This window comes from Peromyscus californicus, unplaced genomic scaffold (genome assembly GCF_007827085.1).
Source record: "Peromyscus californicus insignis strain IS unplaced genomic scaffold, ASM782708v3 Scaffold_5__1_contigs__length_169319896, whole genome shotgun sequence".
Classification (NCBI taxonomy): Eukaryota; Metazoa; Chordata; class Mammalia; order Rodentia; family Cricetidae; genus Peromyscus; species Peromyscus californicus.
This window is the reverse complement of record NW_026294573.1, coordinates 141309429-141334458: the sequence shown is the minus strand read 5'-3', so window position 1 is coordinate 141334458 and position 25030 is coordinate 141309429. Positions and strand designations below refer to the sequence as shown.

The 25030-nt window shown below is 38.5% G+C and overlaps 1 protein-coding gene across 1 annotated transcript; it reads right to left on the bottom strand.

The window, feature by feature from the left end:
• Positions 1-2943: 2943 nt before the first annotated feature.
• On the bottom strand, positions 2944-4502 carry LOC128096496 (BCL2/adenovirus E1B 19 kDa protein-interacting protein 3). The gene has a single exon (XM_052716105.1). The coding sequence runs from the start codon at positions 4442-4444 to the stop codon at positions 3881-3883; it is 564 nt and encodes a 187-aa protein (XP_052572065.1). The 5' UTR covers positions 4445-4502; the 3' UTR covers positions 2944-3880.
• Between the last annotated feature and the right edge of the window lie 20528 nt (positions 4503-25030).

Here is a 25030-nt window from a genome sequence, read left to right as displayed (position 1 = left end):
TTCTTCAGGCCAGATTTTCAAGATCATGGAGTCACTAAGGTTTCCTCTGAGACCGCTCTCCTTAGCTTATATGTGGTTGTCTTCTTGTGTTGTTGTTCTGAGTTCCATCTGTGCATGCTGGGGTGTAGTTGGTTGTTTTCTTACTCTTTACTCTTTAGGGGAGCCCACCACCCATCTCCCAAATAAATCCACATGGAGTCTTATTCTTTCTTATGAATGTCTGGCCTAAGCTTGGCTTGTTCCTTGCCAGCTTTTCTTAAATGATCCCATCCATCTTTTGCCTCTGGGTTTTACCTTTCTCTATTTCTGTATACTTTTCTTTACTTCTTACTGCACGGCTTGCTGTGAAGGTGGGTGCCTGGCCCCTTGAGTCCTCCTCTGGCTTCTAGATCTTTTCTTTCCTGGATTTCTCCTCTTTTTTGTTCTCTCTGCCTGCCAATCCCACTTATTCTATTGCCTAGCTATTGGACGTTCAGCTCTTTATTAGACCAATCAGGTATTTTAGACAGGCAAAATTTAGACAGGCAAAAACACAGAGTTAAATGCAGCATAAAAGAATGCAACACATATTTGCATCACCAAACAAATATTGCATAGCATAAATGAATGTAACACATTTTAATTTAACATTCCACAACACCTGGGTTTTAATTTTCTCTTCTTGTAAAGATAGCAGTTGTGTTAGCTTAGGACTATAGCATCATTTTATATTAGTTACCTCTTTAGAGATCTTGCCTCCAAGTACAGTTGTATTCTGAAGTACACAGTTCAGCTAACAGCAGAAAGACATATGTGAGAATAATTTTAGGATGTGTTCATTTCATCTTAGTAACTTCTCCTATCCCCTTTTCTGTGCTGCCACCTTGGTGACAGACACTCATCACAGAGAGCAGCAGTGGTATCTATTATAGCAACAGTACACACTCACAAACACATGCACATATGCAAACACTCAAATGCACAAGCTTACACCATCTGTTTTGACCTGCCTTCAATGCTAGTATCATCAATACTACAAGCCAAGAGAGACTCCTGTCACTCACTGTAAAGGACAAGTTTTAATTACTCAGAGAGGTCAATGTTAGTTATACAAACCAAGAGATTTATATGATTTTTATAAGGGACTTAACATTTTGGATTTTGTTTATTTTTATGTTTTTAAGCTTCAAATGTAGCCAAGTAATTTCATTTTCTTAGAATCCTAACATTTAAGACATTTTAATAGAAAGTTTTTCCTTGGCTACTTTATTTCACCAACAAAAAGACTATCATGAAACCAGGCACATAAACCTTGTGATTTTTTCTGTTTGTTTGTTTGTTTTGTTTTTTGAGACAGGGTTTTGCTGTGGGATGTTCTGTATGTTATGTGTGTTGCTTGATTGCTTAATAAATAAAACACTAATTGGTCAGTAGCCAGGAAGGAAGTATAGGCGGGACAAAGAGAAGAAAATTGGGTAAAGTGGAAGGCTGAGGCAGAGAGACCTGCCATCTGCTGCCTTGACAAACAAGATGTAAGGTACCGGTAAGCCATGAGCCATGTGGCAACTTATAGATTAATAGAAATGGGTTAATTTAAGATAGAAGAAGTAGACAACAAGAAGCCTGCTATGGTTATACAGTTTATAAGTAATACATAAGCATCTGTGTGTTTATTTTATAAATGGGCTGTCTGACTGCTGGGGCTTGGTGGGACCTGGAGAGAAAACTCTCCAGCTACAAATGGTGCCCAACGGGTTGGCAAGAGTTTCCACCTAAAATCTGAGAAAAAAAGATTCTAAAACAGAGCTAAAAACAATTCCTAGTTGTCTCTCTCAAGTTAGTGGCAGCCTGCATGTTTGAGCTACTATCTACTGTGGTGTGTTCCTGGCAAGTGCGCTCAACCTACAGTATGACAGGAATGAGGTCTCTACAAGTGGCACATTATGCTGCCTGGTGGATTTAGCCTTTGCTAGTACAAAACAAAAAAAAGAGGTTTCTGGGCTACATGCTGCTTTGATAGAAGCATAGACCCACTGTTTCTAAGAGTTGATGGCTCCCAGAGCTGGCGGAAAATGTACCACCACCATGTTGGGAAACTAAAGTGGGCAAAGCCAGCAGCCACAGTGCCGTTTCAGTCTTAGAATGCTGCAGATTAAAGCAATAGGTTCACAATAAGACTGATTCAGATGAAATAGTTTACAATGTGTGTAAAAATGTACATAGGCTTGAAAGAGAGAGAAAAAGGAATATATACAGTTATATAAACAAATAAATAGTTTTTAAAAATAAAGTCTTTAAAGGGACAGTAAAAGTAGTATAAAAAATAAGCCACGTAAAGAGGGATATTACACAGAGAATCTGGATTATGTTGTCTTTGGGATTTTTAACATTTGATTGTAAAAGCTGTTGAGTTAAGCAAATATGTATATTGTAAAGATACCTTGACTTCAAAATTTGGATCTAAGGATATGTTGCTTTGGAAAGGAGGCTCTGCTTTTTTTTTCCACAGAAAGCCAGAGGCTATGGATTTGTTCCAGATTAAGATACATCCAGTTTGACCAGCCAAGACCCCCTGAAAGGTCTCCTATGACACCATGGCCCAGATGATCCAATATCCAGTATGGTTTCAATGCAACTGGCTCAGACAATACACCCTCATGAACTACTCCATAATCCTAAATTTTCTTTGTGTCCCCATAAGATACAGCGCCCCCCCCCCTCTCCAGCAGGAAGTAGTAAGAGAAGCTATGTCCAAATTCCCAAATAAACCAAGCTGGCTTTGGAGATGGAATTGGCTCATTCCTTCTCTAACCCCAAGTATATTCCTAAAAGAAAAGGTTGAGAGATTCTTGTGTCTCATATCAGAAGAGCTCTCTGATGTGGGACAGAGAAAAACCAATAATTTTATTTAAAACAGGTTGATTATAAATGCGATCTCTTTCTTTCTTTTTTTTTTTTTTTGACTGTTAAAATGTTACTTTTATTGAACTCACCTGAGTTAAGTGTGGGACAATGAAACAAGTACATGTTTTTATATATATGGATATATACAGCATGTCAAGGAGGCAGCCTTTCAAAAACATGCTATGGAAAAGAGGAAGACTGACAATATGCCTGGATTAACAGAAGCTCTGGATACTGATTAACCCATATGCAAATCCAGTAATCTCCAAAGGATTTGGCAAAGATGTATTTTCTTTTCATTTCCAGTCTTTTAAAGTAAGACAGATTTGCTTACAATACAGCTGATTTTAAAAGCACACAAAATTTAACTACAAACAATGGGATTAAATGCAGGAGAGTGGTGAAGGTGCCAGCAACAAAACTGACAACCCAAGGCGGTGATGGCAGACAATGAGGCTGCACAGTGGGGTTTGTGGATAATTTTAGCTTCGCCTGGCTGTTTAATTCACATAGTAAGAGGTCTTTACAGACACACCTGTTTAATTAACTACATTTGTATTTTCTACTATGTAATAGGATTATAAGGCCACAATATTCTTTTGGGACAAACCCTTTAATCATTTTAATAATCACTTACTCATTCTTTTGAAGTGTAAAGTGTCTTAACTGGATTACAATTATAGATCATTTTTAAATACACCATTGCTACTATATTAAAATTATTTATACTATTTATATCTAATATTCAAAGAAAATTTACTAATAAATGCTACAATAGGTATCAGTCTGACATGCTTATTATTAATTGATCCCATAGGTATAATTATAGGTCATGATATTAGTCTATTCTGTCTAACTAAATCAGGAACACTGCATTTACAGAACAAATACACACACATAGTGCAGACACCCAAGGATCATGCTAGTTCTTCAGTTATCTGTCACAGCTCAGACATGAATCCTCACTGTGTGAACAAAAGTCAGCTCCAGTTCTTCATCAAAAGGTGCTAGTGGACGTTGTCAGACGCCTTCCAATGTAGATCCCCAATCCAATGGCCAGCAGGTGAGACAGCAACAGAGATGGAAGAAAAACCTTCAGGAAGTCTGCTGAGAAAATGCCTCCCTTCTTCATAACGCTTGTGTTTCTCATGCTGAGAGTAGTTGTGCGCTTCGGGTGTTTAAAAAGGAACTCCTTGGGGGGAATATTTTCTGGCCGACTTGACCAATCCCATATCCAATCTGAGTTTTTCTTCAAGATGCTTTCAACTTCTCTTCTTCTCTCGATATAATCTTCCTCAGACAGAGTGCTGTTTTTCTCTCCAAAGCTGTGGGTGTCTATTTCAGCTCTGTTGGTATCTTGTGGTGTCTGGGAGCGAGGTGGGCTGTCACAGTGAGAACTCTTGGAGCTACTTCGTCCAGATTCATGCTGGGCATCCAGCAGTATTTTTTCCATGTCACCATTATAAATAGAGACAGAGGCTGGAACACTGCTCCCATTCCCATTGCTGAAGTGCAGTTCTACCCAGGAACCCTGCAGGTTCTCCTCCCCGCTCTGCGACATGGTGGCTCGGCAACAGAGTCCGAGCCCAACTGCGGCAGGCCTCAGCGGCGGTCACCGAGAGATCTTTTTTTTTTTTTTAAATTTTATTTATTTTTTTAAGATTTATTTATTTATTATGTATACGGTGTTCTGTCTGCATGTGTCCCTGCAGGCCAGAAGAGGGCACCAGATCTCATTACAGATGGTTGTGAGCCACCATGTGGTTGCTGAGAATTGAACTCAGGACCTCTGGAAGAGCAACCAGTGCTCTTAACCTCTGAGCCATCTCTCCAGCCCGCGATCTCTTTCTAAAAGAGAAAAGGGGATATGATAGAGATATATAGGATATAGAGATGATAAGATGAAAGGGTAGATTAATGAAACTTTTAAAGAGTAACAACTTGTTTAAAATGTTTTACATTGGTATAGATTTTAGTTAATGTTTAAAATGTTTTACATTGGTATAGATTTTAGTCTATTAATACAAGTTTAAACTTAATTTTGTTATTATATATATATATATTTCTATTCTCATTTGAGGTATTATGTTTATGCAACTCATTTAGATTATAAAGGATAATTAAGAAATACAGATTAATAATTAGTCTTCTATGATAGTCAAACTTATAACATGTTAGTTAAGTCTTCTAGATATATATAGATATATTTCAGATAGATAGGTAATCTTCAAATACTTTAAAGACCTACAGAATATGGCATTTAAAATGTTTTAAAAATTTAGACTTTCTGGACAGTGAGACATGTCTGGTCCTGGCAGCACCAATTTACTTCAGAGAGGAAGATGGGCATCAAAGACACTTTATATTGAGTTTATCTTCTTCTTGGTAAAAATAGCCATTTGGTCAAGAAAGTGTCCTTGCCTGGACTGCTTGATTGACTGGACATGCAGGACCCATAGAAAGGTGACCACTGAACTTTGCTTAGCAAAATGATCCTTCAGGTTCCTGCTTTGCAGAGAAAACTGCCAGACATTCTACAGGACACAGAGAGAAGTGATCAAGAGACTCTAGCCCTGTGGGCTGAAGACAGATGCCCCAACCTTACAAAGGCACATTAGGTGACTTTCCAGGCTGCCAGCTATCTCTGTCTACCCTGCAAGACTCCCGAAAGTTGTTTGCATCCTTCTCCCATTTCTCAGGTAATATTACATCCTTCTGAGGTCTTTGATGTAGCTGAAGCTAGATAGTTACAATTTTCCTTAGTTACGATAAAAGATAAGTTAGATATGAAACCTTAGACTCACAAATATAAGATATAAGATAGATAGGATATCTTCCTTAATTTTGCCAAATAGACTAGTTATTATAAATAGACTAGATATTATAACTGTAATTCTTGCTTGATAATTGTTTGGTTATCTGTAATTTTACTATGCAAAAGTTAAAAACTTCCTTTTAGAAAAAAAGAAAAGGGGAAGTGCTGTGGGATGTTCTGTATGTTACATGTGTTGCTTGATTGGGTAATAAATAAAACACTGATTGGTCAGTAGCCAGGCAGGAAGTATAGGCAGGACAAAGAGAAGAGAATTGGGGAAGTGGAAGGTTGAGGCAGAGAGACCTGCCATCTGCCACCATGACAAACAAGATGTAAGGTACCGGTAAGCCATGAGCCATGTGGCAACTTATAGATTAATAGAAATGGGTCAATTTAAGATAGAAGAAGTAGATAACAAGAAGTCTGTCACTGCATACAGTTTATAAGTTGCCACAGACTGGCCCATTGGGGGTACCATGACCGTAGGAGAACCAGGGCTTGGGTAGTCAGGAAGGCAAGGATTCAGTGAATGACAGACAGACAACACACTCAGAAGTGGTTTGAATCTGCTGCAATTTTACTTCTGTAAATCAGTAGTTTATATACAGAAAAGAAAACTGTTAAGTCATACAAGGAACAACAAGAGCTTGGCAATAATTCAATTACATCATCTTTAAAAAACAGCAAGCACACAGTTATTAATCGACGCTAGACATATCCCTTCACCCACAAGAACTTTATGACCCAAAGAGCAGTCTGTGGTTTTTAAACTTAGTACAGTCCCTGGACTTGTGTAGATTTCTTTGCGGTTGCAGCCGTGTCCCTTATCTTATCTCAGCAGCTCTCTAGTTTATTATGTACTTTTACTTTTCTGGTTCTCATGACCCACTTAGCCAATTTGGATGCTGCAGACCCTCTCTAAGTCTTTCTTCAGTTCTTCCACCACATATCTCTTCTAATATAAAACCTTTTTACCTGCTGGAATATGGACTCTTGTACTTTTTTGCCTGTAAGGGGAAGGGGTTCTGCTGTAGTCTTTAAGTTTCCCATGCTGAACTTCCTCAACAGAGGGGCCCACCATCTGCCTCCTATGAGATAACGTTTTCTACCATAAATCACTTTAGTTGGGATTCCTAAAGGATTCCTAGTGGGTGAGTGTTCATTCTCTAGAAGTGCCTGAACTATTATACTTTCTTTATCTAGTGGCTAGGGGCCTTTAAAAAATAGCTCATTCTGCTATATCTGATTAGGATCCATGTCCAGCTTCCCCTTTCCTCCATAGTTCACAACCCAAGTGTTCATTAATTTTGACTATGCTTCATAGATTAATTAGAACACTATCAGAAAAGCAGTTATACAGAACCCATAGCCCAGGGAGCTCATGATCTGTGAAGTACATCTTCTTTGAGAAGGAAGCATAATGCGGGCAATCTTCCAGGTACCTCCAGGGAGCTTAGTCCTGTGGGACACGTGTCTCCTGTCCGCTATTATTGACATAATTGTTCATGTCACATGGACGACACTGGAGTTGGTGTGGCAGTAAGTAATATAAGCGTCTGTGTGTTTATTTTATAAATGGACTGTCAGACTGCCGGGGCTTGGTGGGACCAGAGAGAAAACTCTCCAGCTACAGGGTTTCTCTGTGTAGCTTTGCGCCTTTCCTGGAACTTGCTTTGGAGACCAGGCTGGCCTCAAACTCACAGAGATCCACCTGCCTCTGCCTCCCGAGTGCTGGGATTAAAGGCGTGCACCACCACCACCCGGCCAAACATTGCAATTTTAAAACAGGATAAAAATCTTACATATTGTGGGAAGACATAAAAATGCTCATATTTTTAAAAAGCTTCTTTAAGCTTCCAATTCTCCAGCTGCTTACCTTTATTTCTTTACAGGGATGGAAACAATGCAAAATTCAAAGTTGACTAGACAGGGGTAGCCTGAGACATTCCAGGGTTAGTTTACTTGTGTGAGGACAGATAGACAGCTCTAGAAAGTAGCTCATCTAAGCCTTGAGGTTGCAGGAGTGAGTTTCATTCTTATGCACTCTTGTTCACCCTAAGGAATAAAGCCACCCAGAGGGCTGTGAGAGCCACTGCCTATTCTTATGTTGAAACAAAATGCCTGCTATGTACCAGAACACTCTACCACTACCACACAGTTCTGCTTCCAAATGTGATTCTCTACTGCTGAACTTAGTGCTGCAGCAGCAGATGCTGGAGACTTGGAGCCTGGCTGATTTTCATCTAACCTTGAGCATCACAAGGATGTATAGGCAGACCCTATAGCACAACTAATGAAATGAGAGCAATGAGGACAGACATGGGTTTTCACTTGTTTTTCAGTTTGCTTTTTATGGTCCACTTTGATCACAGTTGCTGCTGGAACCCAAATAGGTCATCACACTAGACATGGCAGAAGTTAAAGATTTATATGCACTTAAAAGTCTACTTTTACAATCAAATATATAGGGCCCTAGAGTATAGACACCTCAAGGTTGGAAGTCCTAGAATGACTAAATCAAGAGTCTGACTAAGCACTGAGGCAAACTGTGAGAGTCATCTCTTTCTTGTGTCTATTTCTGGGGTCCTGCTGGTGTTTTGAAAGTCAGGCACGCATTAGACACTACTTCATGTTGAGTTGAAATCATGTGAAACATTATTTGAAGTGCCAAGCTTTGAGGGTAGGGGAGCTATAGCTTAGCTTCATGCGGAGGCAAGGTCACATCTGAGCTGAAGAGTTTGCAATGGGTGATGGGAAAGGAGTTGTAAATGGATCCTGAAAATAGATGGGTAATAACATCCTGACCCAACCTATTCATCCTGACCTTTTCAAAAGCAACAAGATGGCCATGTGTAAGTATACAAATAAATGAAATCCATACATTTCTAAAAGGCTAGTATTATAAACCACAGGTTCATACTGGTATATTAAGATGTTTGTATGTATTTTGGCAAAATCATTGAACATATTAGGCAAGTTATTTCTGGAAAACACATGCATTCTTCTTCTATATTTTTACCCTGGAACTAAATATTTCATAATTTTTTATGTCTATTCTTAAGAAGGATACAATGTCCTTAAGCCAATCTTACCAAAGAAATGAACAAACTTGTGACTGTCCTTATCCCTATTCTCCATTTAGGGAGAAAACAGAATATTGAAATAAACTCTAACAAAGGGGGCTGGAAAGGGTGTGCTGACAGAGAAAAATGCTTTGTTTTCCCTTAATTTCATTTAAACTCAGGGTGAGAACTTAGAAGATTCTGATCATGATTCCTTCTGAGAATTTAAGTGAATTTTAATCATTTCATCATTCAGCTTTTGAATGTGGATAGAGAAAAACTTCCAAGGCTCCTAATTACAATGAGACTACATAGTTCTGATACTGGTGGAGGAAGAAGCCATGACATTTGGCTTTGAACACCAGGAGGTCAACTTGAACTTGACAGAGAGTAGCAGGGTAGGAACAGCTGTGCACCTGAACACAGAGCAAGTGTGATGTTTGCAAGAAGGAGTTTCTGTGAAGCTATCATTCTACTGACTGTCTACTCATCTGAATGTAGACTACATACAATTACAATAGTATGTAACATTATTCTTATCATTTAAAAGCAGAATAATACTGTGCATTCTATCCTTTAAAAAAGATTTTAAAAAAAACCCACATTTTGAATGCCTGCCACAGAAAGGAGCTGGAATGTCAGTGCAATTGATGCAAATCTTTTAGAAAAAGCTTTCCAAAGATTTCAGTGACTATGTAGTACATGAATAAGCAAATAGCCCCATAAAATTATCACCACCAAGACAGCTGATATCTGATCACTACAGTCCTGAAATCTTAATTCAATTATTTTAGTTAATATATAATTTGTTTTATATGCTTTAAGAAAGATTGCTTAAGATGGGATTCATGTAACTCACTCAAAATGGGCTGTAAGGAGGGGAACTATTGTTCTAGTTTACTTTATATTGCTGTGATAAACACCAAGACCAAACACAACCTGGGGAGTGAAGGGTTTAATTGGCTTACATGTCCAGATCACAATGGATTATTTGGAGAAGTCAGGATAAGAACTCAAATAGGGCAGGAACCTGAAGGTGGGAACTGATGCTGTGGTCATTAAGGAACACTGTTGACTGGCTTGTTCTCTCTGCTGGCTTGCTCAGTATACTTTCTTATACAACATTGTACCACCTACCCAGAGGTAGCTCCACTCACAGCCAGCTGGACCCACCCACATCAATCATTAACCAATAAAATGCCTCACAGACATGCCAACAGACCAATCTGATGGAGGAAAAATTTCAATTGAGATTTCATCTTCCTATATATGTCTATATTTGTGTTAGGGTGGCAAAAACCAACCAACACAAGTATTTTCCAAAGGCAGGTGGCTGATGCTTTGAAGCACAGTTGCTCTGTATCAGGGAGCGTCAGTTAATCAAACCATGAGGCATCCATGGGGTATTCATGCCTGGATCTGCAGCCATCCTTCCTCTCCCTTCATTTCAAAGACATTCCTCATCTCACTCTCAAAGTCCCATCCCTATGTTCACAACATGCCCACAATCCATCAGTTATTTATTCTCTTCTTTGTTTTAGGGTGTCCTCTCTCTTGATTCTTTATTTACAGTTTATAAACACATGAGAATTATTTTATTATAAAACAAATTCCCTTTCCCAAGGTTGCCCTGTGCATGGCTTTTCCTTAATTAAGTTGCAAGACAGCATTAGCTGGCCAGCCTTTCTTTCCCTAAAACATTTCCTGCTGAAACCTTCTGTGACTGTTCTGAAAAACCTTGCAGTGTGTACCACGCCAGCCAGCCAGCCAGCCAGCCAGCCAGCCAGCCAAGTGCCATGCTGAACTAAATCCTACCTGATCTCATTGAAGTAGTTTTAGTCTGTTTTTTTCTTATAACTCCTTTCTTCCTTGCTTTCTAAGAAACCAACTAATAAGTCCTACATTCCCGCCTCCACCTCTGCTTCTCCACATTGCTCTTGATCTGCCTTTTCTACTTATTGTCTTTTCTTAGTGAATGTTCCCCATCACCCAGGGCCCCTGTCTCTAACCTTTACTGTCTTCTGGGTGAATTTTGTGGTAGCTTTTACTCTCATGACTTTGTAACTTCTGAATTCTACAAGGTGTACCATTGTGCCCAGAGGATGCTGCTGGCTGGTGCTCCCTCAACAGGCAGGACTAGACTAACTTCTTCACATAGCTTTTGAGGCTACAAATTTGTCAAGGCTCCCTACCCTGGTTTGCAGTAACATCTACCTGGGCTTCTCAGTGAGAACGCCATCTGGAAACAGCTTAGTGAAGTAGCAGAGCTGGAGGTACTAGGTGCTATCAGGCACAGCCTGGGCAGCAGAAGTGAGGCTCATCTGAAGAACCTTGACTGTCTCATGTCAGAATTATGAATGCACAATTTGGAAACTATTTCTCAGAGCTCTGTTTCGTGATCAACTCAAGGTTCCATCACCAATGGAGGTGGGAGAATTGGCAGTCAGGAAGCCAATATGTGTTTGTTTCATTTAGCCTGAATTATCTGGTATTTAAGATTCTGGATTGGGTTAGATTGAAACTGAACATTTTTTAAAATTATCAGCATAATAAAAATTCAGCTCAGGTTTGCATGTTACTTGTAAACATCCAAATTCCTTGTTCCAGAACGGAGATAATGGGAAAAAGAAATACAGTGTTTAAAAAAGAAGAAAATTAAATGAAAAGGAAAAAGAAAGCCTTGAAATGCCCTAGGCTGACAATCATTGATGACTGAATTTGCCTTGCTAATAGAGTTAATAGCATGTCGATATTTTAAGAAATACACAATTGAAAACAAATAGCTATCATAAAATACCATCCAGCCATTAGCATCAAACTCATTGAGAATATTACTTTGATCAGTTTTGTCCTCATTGCACCTCCTATCCTGTAATAGTTCCTTGGAAATACAAAATGCTGTATAAAAAGAAGTTGGCTGACTAGGGACAAAACCCAGCTTGTTGAGCACTTACTGAGCATGTGTGATGCACAAGGCTCCATCCGCATCACTGCTAAAGGAGGCAAAACAGTAAAAGACCTCCTTTGCCTTACCTATTCACTTTGTAGTAGGTTCCCTCTATATGTGTTCAGATCAGATTGTCATTTTTCCATCAAATCATTAACCAAGTCCACTTACCACTCAAGGACTGTTCCTCAGATGTCTCCTATGTATCTAACTTTATACAGCAGGGAAGATAGCATATAACCCATTATAGAGTTTATTCTACTAGAAGACATATACCATATCAGACATGATAGTTGAAAGAAAAGGAAATGGAGGTACTCAATGGCCTTGGTACAAATGGCGAAGGGTTTATATATTTCTAGGCTATCAAGAAAGGTCTGTTAAATAAGCTGATACTGACTTAGAGGAAAATTGTAGGTCTTACTCATCTCTGCATCTGTAGAATTCTGTAGAGTTTGAAATGTAGACATTTTTTCTTAATTATGCATAGAATGAATGTTGTGAGCAAATTCACAACATTGGAAGTATGGGCAGCTATAAGGAGGTTGACTAGAATGATAAAGGTCTTGTGTCTGAAGGATACTCAAGACCCAGACTCAGAGAGACAAACATGGTATGTATTCACTCATAAGTGGATACTAGATGTAAAGCAAAGGATAACCAGACTGCAACTCATAGCTCCAGGGAGGCTAGCTAGCAGGGAGGACCCTAGGAGGGATGCATGGATCACCTAGCAAAGAAGAAATAGATGAGATCTACATAAGCAAACTGGGTGTGAGGAGGGTAATGGAGGGCAAGTGATGGAGGATGAGAACATAGGGGAATGGGAGGTTCGAGCTGGAACAGGGACAGAGTGGGAAAGCAAGGAAAGAGATACCATGACAAATGAAGACAACATGTAGAAGATTGCAAATAGATCCATATCTGTCACCACGCACAAAACTCACGTCCAAGTGGATCAAAGACCTCAACATAAATCTGGTTACACTCAACTTGATAGCAGAGACACTGAAAAATTCTAAAAGAGAGGAACTAAATAGAGTCAGTGATTGCATTTGTTATTGTAACAATATATATGTATATGCGTATTTTGATATATAGTTTTAAAATTTGTTTGGAATGTATAAATAGTATGACTAGATATTAAATATGTTTTCAAAATTATCACATTAAACATTCAACTTTTGAGCTTTTAGTGACCATTTATTAAATAGAATATTATTAAACATTCACTGAGAGTGTGTTTTAAATATGAGTGCTTCTACACTCAGCATTGGAGTATTTCATTATTTATTTAGTCAGTTTTTTTATTGGTGGTCATTCAGGTTTCATGTATTTCTTTCTTGCTATGTAACTCCTCAAAGCTGAGCAGCCGGGGAAGCTGATGTTATCTCTGTTCTTAATTGCATTTTGTAATTTATTTTCATGGTCACTTTTGACTAGGCTCAAATTTCTATTTCTTCATTGATATAATGGAAGAGATGAGTTGAGAACAATCATGACTATTTTTGAGTTTTTTCCTGCAGATTGATACCCACCATTCTTTCACACAAATACGAATGTCTGTCAGGGACTGACTCAGATGGTGAGGAGGGCTTTCAGAAGGTATGTGTGACCACAATACCCATATGACGTGTGTGCCTGTGCTGAGTCACAGAAGTTCACATCATGACTATTCCTGCTCTTCAGGATGGATGTAGAGAAGATCTTCTCCCTAGTCAACTGTAATATTTTCACTGAGTACTGGAAGGTCAAGAGAATGGACAGGTGTTCACTGTAAGTTAAAATTATGTCCTTACAAAGGATATAACTTACAACAAAGGTCCTTCTCTGGTTTGGATATGGCCTGAGTGATCATGAAGACTCCATTGTGACTGAAATTTCTTTTTCCAAGATGGTGGTAGTGGGAAATGTTGTTGTAGCTTTAAGTGAAGGAGCCTAGTGAGAAGTCCTTAGGTTACTGAGACATGCTCTCTGAAGGGAGTTGTCCTGTAACCCAGGATAGCTGTAAACTCTCAAGTATGGCCTAACCTTATCTCTGTTTCCTATTGGAGATCTAACTACTTGCCCCCAACCACTGTTGTTGGCCATGAGGAGATGCTGCCATGTTGCCTACCTTATGCTGTCTTGACTTTGCATTCATAAACTCATAAACATTTTCATAAGTCATTTGTGTAAGGTATTTTTACAGAAATGCAAAGTATGGAAAATAAAGATACCTTGAAGTTTTAAAAGTAATTCAGAAGCCGGGCTGTGGTGGCGCATGCCTTTAATGCCAGCACTTGAGAGGCAGAGGCAGGCGGATCTCTGTGAGTTCAAGGCCAGCCTGGGCTACAGAGTGAGTTCCAAGAAAGGCTCCAAAGTTACACAGAGAAGCCCTGTCTCAAAAAAACAACAACAAAAAGGTAATTCAGAATGGAACTTTGTGTGAACATAATGAATTTACACAACCAACTGCATTAAAATTGGGTCACTGAGGATGGCCCTAGTCCATTTAATTGATACCCTATACAAGGGAAAAGTTTAAACCCAGACACGTGTATACAGGACAAATTATGTGAAGAGACATGGGAAAAAGACAGCCATATGAAGACTGCTATGATGCTTCCATAGCCAAAGAACATATTCAGCTGTCAGGAGCTGAAGATGTAAGGATCAATCATTCGCAATTTCAGATTCCTTGACTTTAGACATCTAGTTTATAGAACTGTGACTTAATACATTTCTGGTGTTCTAAGACTCTTTATTTGGGGTGCTTTGTTATGGTATCCCTAGAAAGCAGGTTCAAAACTTGCGTGAAAACACCAATAAGTATTTGACAAGAGAGTGCTTAATTACAGTGTTAATTGTAGGCTAGTTGCCAGATTAATCTAGTATTCATTCATCCATCCATTCATTTCATTTGATATATAATTATTTAGTATGAGCCAAATCCCTCATATCTCATTTTCTAATGAATCAATGTTACAGGGATATAGTTTGGGACAGCTTGCTCAGTGGGATAGTTTTTTTTTTTTATATTGTTTTTGATTCTTTGGGAGTTTCACATCATTTACTCCAGTCCCTCTTATTTCCTAGTCCCTACATATCAGCCTTCTACCCTTGTAACCTCCCCCACAAAAGAAAATAAAAAATAAAAATAAAACACTCTAGCTGACTCCTTTGCACAATGACCTGTTCCTCTATTAATCACAGCCTACTCTCACACCCATCACAGCTGTAGCAACTCTAGTTCTGCTGTGCATGTACCATTCTTCTAACTTTCCCACCTCTCCATCACATATTTTTTCATTGTAGTGGCATTGGAAGCTGTGGTGTGTCACACAATATACCCTTTTGTCCAAACAGCTTTACTTGCAAATGTTCAATGCAATTAGTTATAGGTCTGGTTCAAGGCCTCTGGCTTCTGCTACATCATCAGTATTGGACACTCATTGAGACTTCTTTCAGATATCCTGCTGTTGCCCAGAGTCATGGAAATCCTGTGGTTTTGATTCTTCAGGACTGGCCCCTTCACATGCTCCAGCAGCTCATAGAATGAGTAGATGTTGGGGGGGGGGGGGTCAACTCAAAGCCCTGGATATTGCCCTGGGTGGTAGCTGAGTTGGTCAGCCTACCAGCTCTTCCCCACCCATGCCTCTTCAGCCAGCTATCCAGCATGTGGCAGTTGGTGGGGAGTGGTTAGTTGGGATATTCTTAAAAATAAATTATCTCCCTTCTTTCTCTTTTGTAATTGACAAATAAAACATTTCTACAAGGAAGTCTTATATGACAGTCATTTTCCTCCCACTGATGGTATGTATGTCTTTCATTGCTTAGTGATTCTGCCCATTTATTTTTTCTATAAATGAGTGGTGTTTTGCTATAGCCAATTGACTTTGATCGGTAAAATAAACCTCTACCCACAGCAGATGTCTGTATTCCCATTTTTACATATTTCATTTCACAAGAGAAGTGAGTCAACTATTTTAACATAAAGCCATTGAGCATTTGCAAGTGTCATCCCTTTGGAGAGAAATACTCCTTGATAATAGCAACAAGGTCTCTCTTGTATCTTGACTTGGTAGAACATAGAGGTGAGCACAGTGCTGCCTTAATGAATACAACCTATGTAGAATCTATAATCTTTGAGTTCCTGTCTCAGCTAGGATGATGCTGGGGTCTTGTTGATTCTTCCATCTGCTCAACTTCTCATGTTGTTCCTTAAACTTTGTTATTGTAATTGGGAGGATTTTGGTCAGTGTTATTATTACAATTATCAGATATTAAAACAGAACTCTAGGAGATGGTATAACTTTGCCCAGTGAGAAAAGACTAAGGATCCAATTTCCAATTTTTGTGCTGCTGAGTGGTATAAATTTGGAAAAGTATGGAATCTTCATTCATCCCCAGAAATGTTATTTGCAAACCCAGAATAGCAGGCTAACAATACCATCTCCAGTTACTTATGGTTATTCAATGAGGTTGTGTTTAGCTTGAGCAGTAGAAAAACTATCCTGCTGTAAGGTGCCATGCACAGCAGTTATCTTCACTAGGAATAGCTTGACACCATGTAACTAGAGTTTTCCTGCCTGGCCCACAGTCAGGACAAATCTTTCTCACCTGCCAGTCCCATAGTCGCTCAGACCCAACCAGTTAAACACAGAGACTTATATTGCTTACAAATTGTATGGCCATGCCAGGCTTCTTGCTAACTGTTCTTATATCTTAAACTAATCCATTTCTATAAATCTATACCTTGCCACGTGGCTCATGGCTTACCGGCATCTTCACATGCTGTTTGTCATCATGGAGGCTGGCAGTGTCTCTGACTCAGCCTTCCTGTTTTCTCTTTTCTCCTCTCTGTTAGTCCTGCCTATACTTCCTGCCTAGTCACTGGCCAATCAGTGTTTTTTTTATTGACCAATCAGAGTAATTTGACATACAGACCATCCCACAGCAACACCACTTTTCCAGGTGTGATCAAATGACTAAGACACCACCAATTCACTGTAGTATTAAAATACTTTTTGAGATTTTGCTTATTTTTATATGGATTAGGGTTGTGAATGAATATATACCTGTGCATCATATGTATGCCTGGTGCCCATTCCAGCAAGAAAAGAGTATTAGATTCCCTGGAACTAGATTTACAGATGTGAGCCTCCATGCTGGTGCTGGGAATCAAACCTGGGTCCTCTGAAATAAAAGCCTGTGCTCTTAACCACTGGGCCATCTCTCTAGCCCTTGATATGCTTTTTACCCACCTGTTCCCACCCTGATCTGGCTTACATGTAGTTTGCAGAAGATAATGAGGCAAAACCAGGCAGTACACTTTGTTATGGTCCCTGCTTTTCTCTGTCACCATTAAAATTTTTGCCTTAGTTTCATTTGCATCAAATTCTTCTGTGTCATATGAGGTTTTACATATAGACATCATCTTCAAATGAATGAAACCTTTTAAATAACTACTCTAAAATTAATATTTATGACTTTACTCTTGAGAAAAGACAATAGCAATGGTTTAAGATTAACTCATTTTGTGAAATTGCTACAAAATTTATTTCCTTAGCTCTGGAAATTCATAGAGCTAATTTATGAATACAAGAAAAACAGCCCAAAGGCAAAAAACTTCATGTAACCTCAATAAACAGCAAATTAGCACTGGAATTCCTGGACAGAAAATCCTGTAGGGCCCAGGTTTTTGTTACATCAGGTGACATCACATTTTCAATGTGCTTCATAATGAAAGAGATTAGAGCAATGTTTTTCAGTTAAATTCAGGATATAAAATCTACCTCAATTGTGCTAACAGAAAAGCCTAATGTTGATCCTGGCATAACTTTGAAACTTTTAGACATTAATGCTTTTCATTAGTTATCATCACCATTAAAACTTGAGCACTTTTCATAAAAGTAGGTTTATTTTCAGATGCCAAAATGTAAAACAAGAGCGGTTGAATATTCTAAGTGCAATAAAATACCAAGCAGAAATGTGAGGCTACAAAAATGTTCACATCCATAGAGAATCTGTTGAGAGTCTGCCCCATGAATACTTATATGATACTGGAACATTTCTAAATAGTTTCATTTATTCCTAAATTTAATGCTAGAATCACTTCTATTGGTGCTACATGATCCAGAAAATGGCTTAAAATCTTATGTTTCTTAATCTTTTGACCTCAGTACTCCTTCAATGACTCTGAAAACTCTCAGCACAAGTGGTGACAGAATTTGAGAAGGGGAGCTGGGCAGTGGTGGCGCACACCTTTAATCCCAGCACTCGGGAGGCAGAGGCAGGCAGAACTTTGTGAGTTCGAGGCCAGCCTGGTTTACAGAGCAAGATCCAGGAGAGGCACCAAAACTACACAGAGAAACCCTGTCTCGAAAAGCCAAAAAAAAAAAAAAAAAAGAATTTGAGAGAGGGAATTGTGATAATGCCAGTTGCTTATGGCAAGTGGTGTGACATTTCTCTAATGTACCTTGGGCTGGTTGGAATAAGACCATATTGCAGACCTCCCTGCACCAAGCAGGCATGACCTGGGTGAAGAACTTATTATAGAATAACCCAAGCCAGGCGGTGGTGGCGCACGCCTTTAATCCCAGCACTCGGGAGGCAGAGCCAGGCGGATCTCTGTGAGTTCGAGGCCAGCCTGGGCTACCAAGTGAGTTCCAGGAAAGGCACAAAGCTACACAGAGAAACCCTGTCTCGAAAAACCAAAAAAAAAAAAAAAAAAAAAAAAAAAAAAAAAAAAAAATAGAATAACCCAGTCATGAAATTGCAGAAGGGGGCATTGAAATTTCGTTTCTTTTAATTTAGACCTGTATTTTATTTCAGAGGAGAAATGCCTGTGGGGATTTTCAAACACATGCTGAGGTATTGGATGCCTGCTGTTTACCTATACAGATGGCTTAAAGGGAAATTCCCCATAGTTACCTTTCTCTTTTTGTAGCAGAATTCCTATGCCTCTTGCTGTGAATGGTGTAAGTCAGGCTGATTCTTATTTGAAATGCCTCTTACATTGCAGCCTCTAAGCTTTCCAAAACATACTTATAGTAACACAGCATTTAGAGTTCTATCAAAATTGAAGACAGGAAGATCACTATCTCCACATGTTTTCAGCTCAAAGACTAGTAGAAATGAATGAAAAATTAAAGCAGGTTATGGCATATATTTAGTCCCATGAAACAGACTAGAAACAGGAGTCATTTCTCTGAGTCCAATATTTACTCTGGTCTCAAGGACCTAAGCAGGCTCTGGCATGTCTAAAGTATCAAACAATACCATCACCACCAACAAAAAAGAGAACAAGTTACACAGGGACTCCTTCATGTTGAGCACTTGCTTTCTCAGTCATTCCAATCCAACACATAGAGAAGGGGGAGGAAGAGGCAATTAGTGTTGCCGCATCTGACTAGTTCTTTACTTGTAAAGGGTTTGGGGAGGACTGGTTCATGACAAATACTGATAGAAGAGGACACATTCAGGGGCACTAATGTTTTCACATATTAGTTATAGTAGAGGCAAACTTATGTGTTAGAATAAGCAAGGGGTTCATAGAAGAGGAAAGCTAAGATGAATTACTATCCAGGGAAGCTTTCTCATGAAAGTTACACCATCATAGCCTATAGTAGAAGAGCAAACTTCATTAGGAGAGATAACCACTATGTATAGTATGATGAGAGTTCTTCAGGGAGGTATCCTTTGGTTCCTGGAATACTGGAGGAAGAGAGAGACAGAGACAGAGAGACAGAGAGAGGGAGGGAGAGAAAGAGAGAGAGAGAAAGAGAGAGAGAGAGAGAGAGAGAGAGAGAGAGAGAGAGAGAGAGAGAGACCTGGATTGAGCACTTGAAACCTCAAAGCCTATCCCCAGTAACACATTTCCTCCAACAAGGCCACACCTCCTAATGGTGCCACTTCCCAGTGACAAACCATTCAAATCTATGTGGTTATGGGGGTCATTCTTATTCAAACCACCATATGGAGTTACAAACTATAGGGAAGCTACAAAGTCATAGCACATCAGGTTCTTATTAAATTTCTGTTCAGGAAGATAGACTGTGATGGCTTATGACCTTGCTTCTGGGAGTAAGAGAGAGGGATCAGAGAGAAGAGAGAGACCCCATGAGCTAATAAAGAGTGAGTTCTTTAAAATTTGCATGAATAATTTATGATTTGAGTATGAACTATTTAGTACAGATTCATGTGTTGAAGGCTTAACTCCAGTTGGTATTAAGATTTTGGAGTGAGTGGAAACTTTGGGAGATGGGGCCTACCTGTGGGAAGGGGGTGCATGGCTGTGTGCTTGTGAGGGTTGTAGCTGGTCCTTTTCTTTCTCTCTACTCCCTGTCTTAAATGTGGTATAGAATGTCCTCAGCCACATACTCTTGCCATTGTGATGTTCTGTCCAAGTATATGGGGCTAGCTGAAATCAATCAAAGCAAATCCTTCCCTCCTCAGGTTGCTTCACTTATGCTTTTGCCAATGCCACAAGAAAGTTTCCTTACACAGTAATCTATAAGCATGAACTTCAAGGAAACTTCCTGCAGAGATAATGGATAAAGAGAAGATTATGAAACTTTATTTAGAGCTGGCTGATATGGTGGCTTGAATGAGACAACACCCCTAAACCTCAGGTCTTTGAGTACCTGGTCTCCAGTTGGTGGCTGTTTAGGATTAGGAGGTATGGCTCTGCTGGAGGGAGTTTGTATCTGGGAGTAGGTGTTGAAGTTTCAAAAGAGTCATTCCGTTCTTAGTGTGCTTTCTCATCCTCACGCTTGTAGATCAAGGGCTGTGGATCTCACCTGTTCCAGCCACCATGACTTTGCTCCACCATTGTGGACTCCACCTCTCTGAAACCATAAGCCCAGTTAAATACCTTCTTTCATAAATTGCCTTGCTCACGGTGTTTTTTTCACAGCAATAGAAAAGTAAGTAAGACAGGTGACAAAAAGGATTATATAGTCTTTATACATCTTGAAGCCTCTATACTTGAGTGTGTAGTGACTGGGGACTAAGGAGGAATGAGAGAACTCTGTAAGAATGAAAGTGTTCCCCCTAAACGTAATTGAAGTTTTATTGAACATGTATCAGTTTTCTTACCAGCACAGGAGACAAACTATGACAAATAATTTCTTCCAGGATGTTTTTCTATTTGTTTAAAGATCAACCCACACCTGGGAAGGTTCAGTGCACCTGGTTCCTTGTGTTGTAGCAGCAAAAGCAAAGGAGTTTTCTACTAATCTGCCCTAACCGGTTACCTGGAAACACTGTTTGTCTCAGCTGTAGGATTCTTATCAGAGGTCCCATCATCCCTGAAGGTTCTAGAAATCTTAAGCTATTCCCATATCATGCATAGGAAAGCTCTAGGTAGAGAATGTTTAGGTTATATAGAGAAAAGCATGGGTACCTGTTATATAATGGGACTTAGTTAGAAATTGTACTAATTAGCCTCTGAGACGAGACCAAGGGAAACCCATCCTCCTGAATGACTTCAGACAACATATCAGTATTCTTCTGAGACCTACCAGGTCACAAGACTACAGTGAATTTGTCAGGTAAACCAGAAAGTATGGTTTAAAAAGTCAAAATAAAACCAAAGAGGCAGGGCAAGGACTCATTATTTAGTGAGAATTTAAAGGCAGATAAAACTTTAGTAGATAGATAAAAACTAAAATTAAAACAGAAGGGAGTGTGATACATGAGATTTTAAGAGAATTGCTAGAGTGAAAGAACCCAAATCTGTATGGAAACTAGCTTTCATAAAAGAAATGAAATGATACAAAATATTAAACTATGGTACGGACATGAAATTGCAAAATGACTCTAGAGGTAGAAGGAAAGGAAAAGAGAAAACTAAACACTATAAAATGTAGAGAAATAGGAAGACTCAGCTTAAATTATAAATACTGTAAGGAAGAACTTGACCAATGTATAGAAGTTATAATTCGCATAAGTGGAAAAGACCCCTGATATCAGTAAAAATTGTATATTTTGATCAAAGTACTTACACTTATCGAGGAAATGCTAATGGAAAGAGTACTACCTAGACAGACTGAAGATAAAGTGTTCAATTATCAAGCATAAAGAGTAATTCTAAAATTATTCAGTAGCAAGTTGCCTTTCTGCAGCAAGCACAAATGATTCTGATTTCCAAGACATAACAGAGTCCATATTCTCTCCTAACTTTCAACCGAGTAATGTGATCCAAGAATTTATCATCAACTGAGTTATTATTTATGCAGAAGATAATATATGCGACTGCAATGAAGGTTTATAATATTGATGTGCATATATTAAAACAAAATTATTTAGAGATACTTCAGCCAATGAGAAGTGGCATCAAAATAAAAAGTTAGAAGAACTGATATATGGTATGAGCTGGAGATTCCCCCGCCCCCCATCTACCTGTTGAATCCCTAATTCCTAAGGTGGTAATATTGGGAAAAGGTGTCTTTTTTTTTTTTTTTTTTGGTTTATTCGAGACAGGGTTTCTTTGTGTAGCTTTGGAGCCTGTCCTGTGGAACTCACTCTGTAACCCAGGCTGGCCTTGAACTCCGCAGATCAGCCAGGTTCTGCCTCCCTAGTGCTGGGATTAAAGGCATGCCACTGCCTGAAGGAAAAAGATGTCTTCATAAGAGAATTATTCAGTTTGGATGACATTCTAGCAGTAGATGAATTGGTGACCTTATAAGATCACCCTAACCTTACTTCCCCTGCCTTGAAAGGGCACAATGAGATGGTGGCCATCTATAAATCAGGAAAAGCATCTTTATTCATAATGCAACCTAGATTGCAATGTCATCTCCAGCTTCCAATCTCCTGAACTGTGAAAAATAAATCCTGTTTTTTTCTGGGTTACCTAGTGTGTACTATTGTGCTATGGCAAATTAGATGAATTAAAGCAGTGTTTAAGAATCCATTCATGGTGATAACTAGAAACAGAATTAGAGAATTAAACCCATCTTAGTTAGGGTTTCTATTGCTGTAAAGAGACACTGTGGCCATGGCAACTTTTTTAATGGAAAGAATTTAATTGTGGTGTCTTACAGTCCAGAGGTTTAGTCCATTATCATCATGGTGAGACTTGGTGGTGTGCAGGCAGACATGGTGCTATGAAAGGAGCTGATTTCTTACATCTTGACTCACAGGCAACAGGAAGTTGTCGGAGACACTGGGCAATATCCTGAGTATATATGAGACCCCAAAGCCTGCCCCCATAGTGACACACTTCCTCCAACAAGGCCATACCCACTAAAACAAGGTCCAGCTTCTGGATGGTGCTATTTCATTTGTGAGCCATTTTCTTTCAAACCATCACAAGCCTAAATAGATATAAAATGATTAGAAGAATATAATACTTGAATGGTTACTGAAATATTTATAGATATTTGAAAAATAATTTTCTATTCTTGAAATGTTCAGAACAGTCACCTGGTTTTTATCTTTCATCTTATACTGGTAAAATCCTGCTATTGGATAAATAAAAAAAAACAGCAAGAAAAAAGTTATTTTCTATTTGAGTGGTGCAAAAGATGTAATTCTGTTTTTTCTTCATAAACAGATAGAAGGATACTTTTGAAAATTCAAAATTAACACATAGGAAAATAAGACCTAAGAAATTGTGTCTTAAAATTGACACAGCAGAAGCTTAGAAAAAAGAAGGAAGAAAAGACATTTTAAATATGACAGAATTAAGATAGCATATTGTTTGTGGTGATATATTCATTGTGGTAACTAATGAAGTATTAGTTTATTCATACTTTATTCCAAACAAAACCAAAGTAAACCCTAGCAACACAAACAGTAGGGCTGATATCATCAAAATCACAAAGTTGGTAATTCTGAGCTCTCCATCACCCACTAAAATACTGAAAACCAAGAAGAGACTGTCAGAACCAATTTTCTCAGAAAATGGGAAAAGAGCCAAGCATCTATAATGTCAAGCAACTGGCATTACTGTGAAAAGTCAACTTCAAAGCAGCAGAAAACATTCCCAACATTTTTACTTACCTCATCCTTGTTCTACCTGGGTATCACAGTAGTCCTGAGGACAGAAAGATGCTTTCAGTGAATGTGATCTGGATCCCTGATTGTGGATGAGTCAGAGATGACTGTATTGCAAATTACCATGTTTACATATTGTACTATGTTTGGTACTATTGAGGAGGTTCTGAACTCTGGCACCTGTCTTGAAACTCTTAGAAAAGCAAGTATAGCTCAGAAACATTGTGGACCAACTAATGGAAAGGACTGTAGTCAAGACACAGTTGCTGAAGGATGCTTAAAGGATCAGAGCAGTCAAAAATCTCTGCAAGAAATCAGGAGGTGAAAACGCTTCAAAAATACATGGTCAGGTCTGTCACTGTAATACTCCACTATCCTGGTACTGATGGTACTCTTATCAGTCACTAAGAAAATACACTACAGCTGGATCTTATGAAGGCATTTTTTCTTTTTTCTTTTTAAGCATAAATGGTGCTATATATAGTTAACAATTTTCTCAGTCTTACAACTTTAACTCTTAATTAAATCATTTGAATTTTCTTGCTAACAGAACATAGGAAAAACTTCTGATGCATTCACATTAAACTTAAATATTTCCTTAACTCCACAAAACCAGGGTGCATTAATATCAACAGCTTAAACATAATTTCTGCAAACATACATTCAACCTTAATTCACTCATAATTCCTCCTTTTCTTTATATTTTTTAAACAAAATCTCAAACCTAGTTAGAAGAACCCAAACTTACACAATCCATATAAACCCATATTGAAATGCAGTATTCTCAATCTAACCATTAACACTTTGAAAACTTTTAGAAAAACATCCAAAGCAGTTTCATAATAAACTCTTTACACTTTAAAGTAATCTCTTAGGATATCCATTTGCATTTCTTACTAAAAACAACATTAATCCACTCAAATAACTATTTTTTAAATTAAATAGAGTAAGGAATATTAACTCTCCCTTTTCTTTATAATTTTTTAAGCAAAATCTCAAGCCTAGTTAGAAAAACCAAACTTTTCCATTTAAACAGTTCCATTTGGAACACAAAACCAGTTCCATAAGTAATTCCATTTTTTTATGAACTATTCCATAAAACAATTCCATTTTTAACACAGAACAATTCATGAATCACTAACGTATGTGTATATACAAAACTGCATCTTTAGTCTAGGTAGAAACAATAAATTTCTTCATTTAAACAGTTCCATTTTTAACCCAATTCCAGAAAAGAGTTCTTAGGTCATTACTATAAGTAAATTCAAAATTGTCCCATTGCAATGAAATCACTATTGTTCATTTCATTTCCCAAGTCCTAAAATTCAAATAATAAAT

Coding starts and splice junctions, on each gene's coding strand:
- LOC128096496 (XM_052716105.1), bottom strand. CDS start 4,444: ATGTCGCAGAGCGGGGAGGAGAACCTGCAGGGTTCCTGGGTAGAACTG.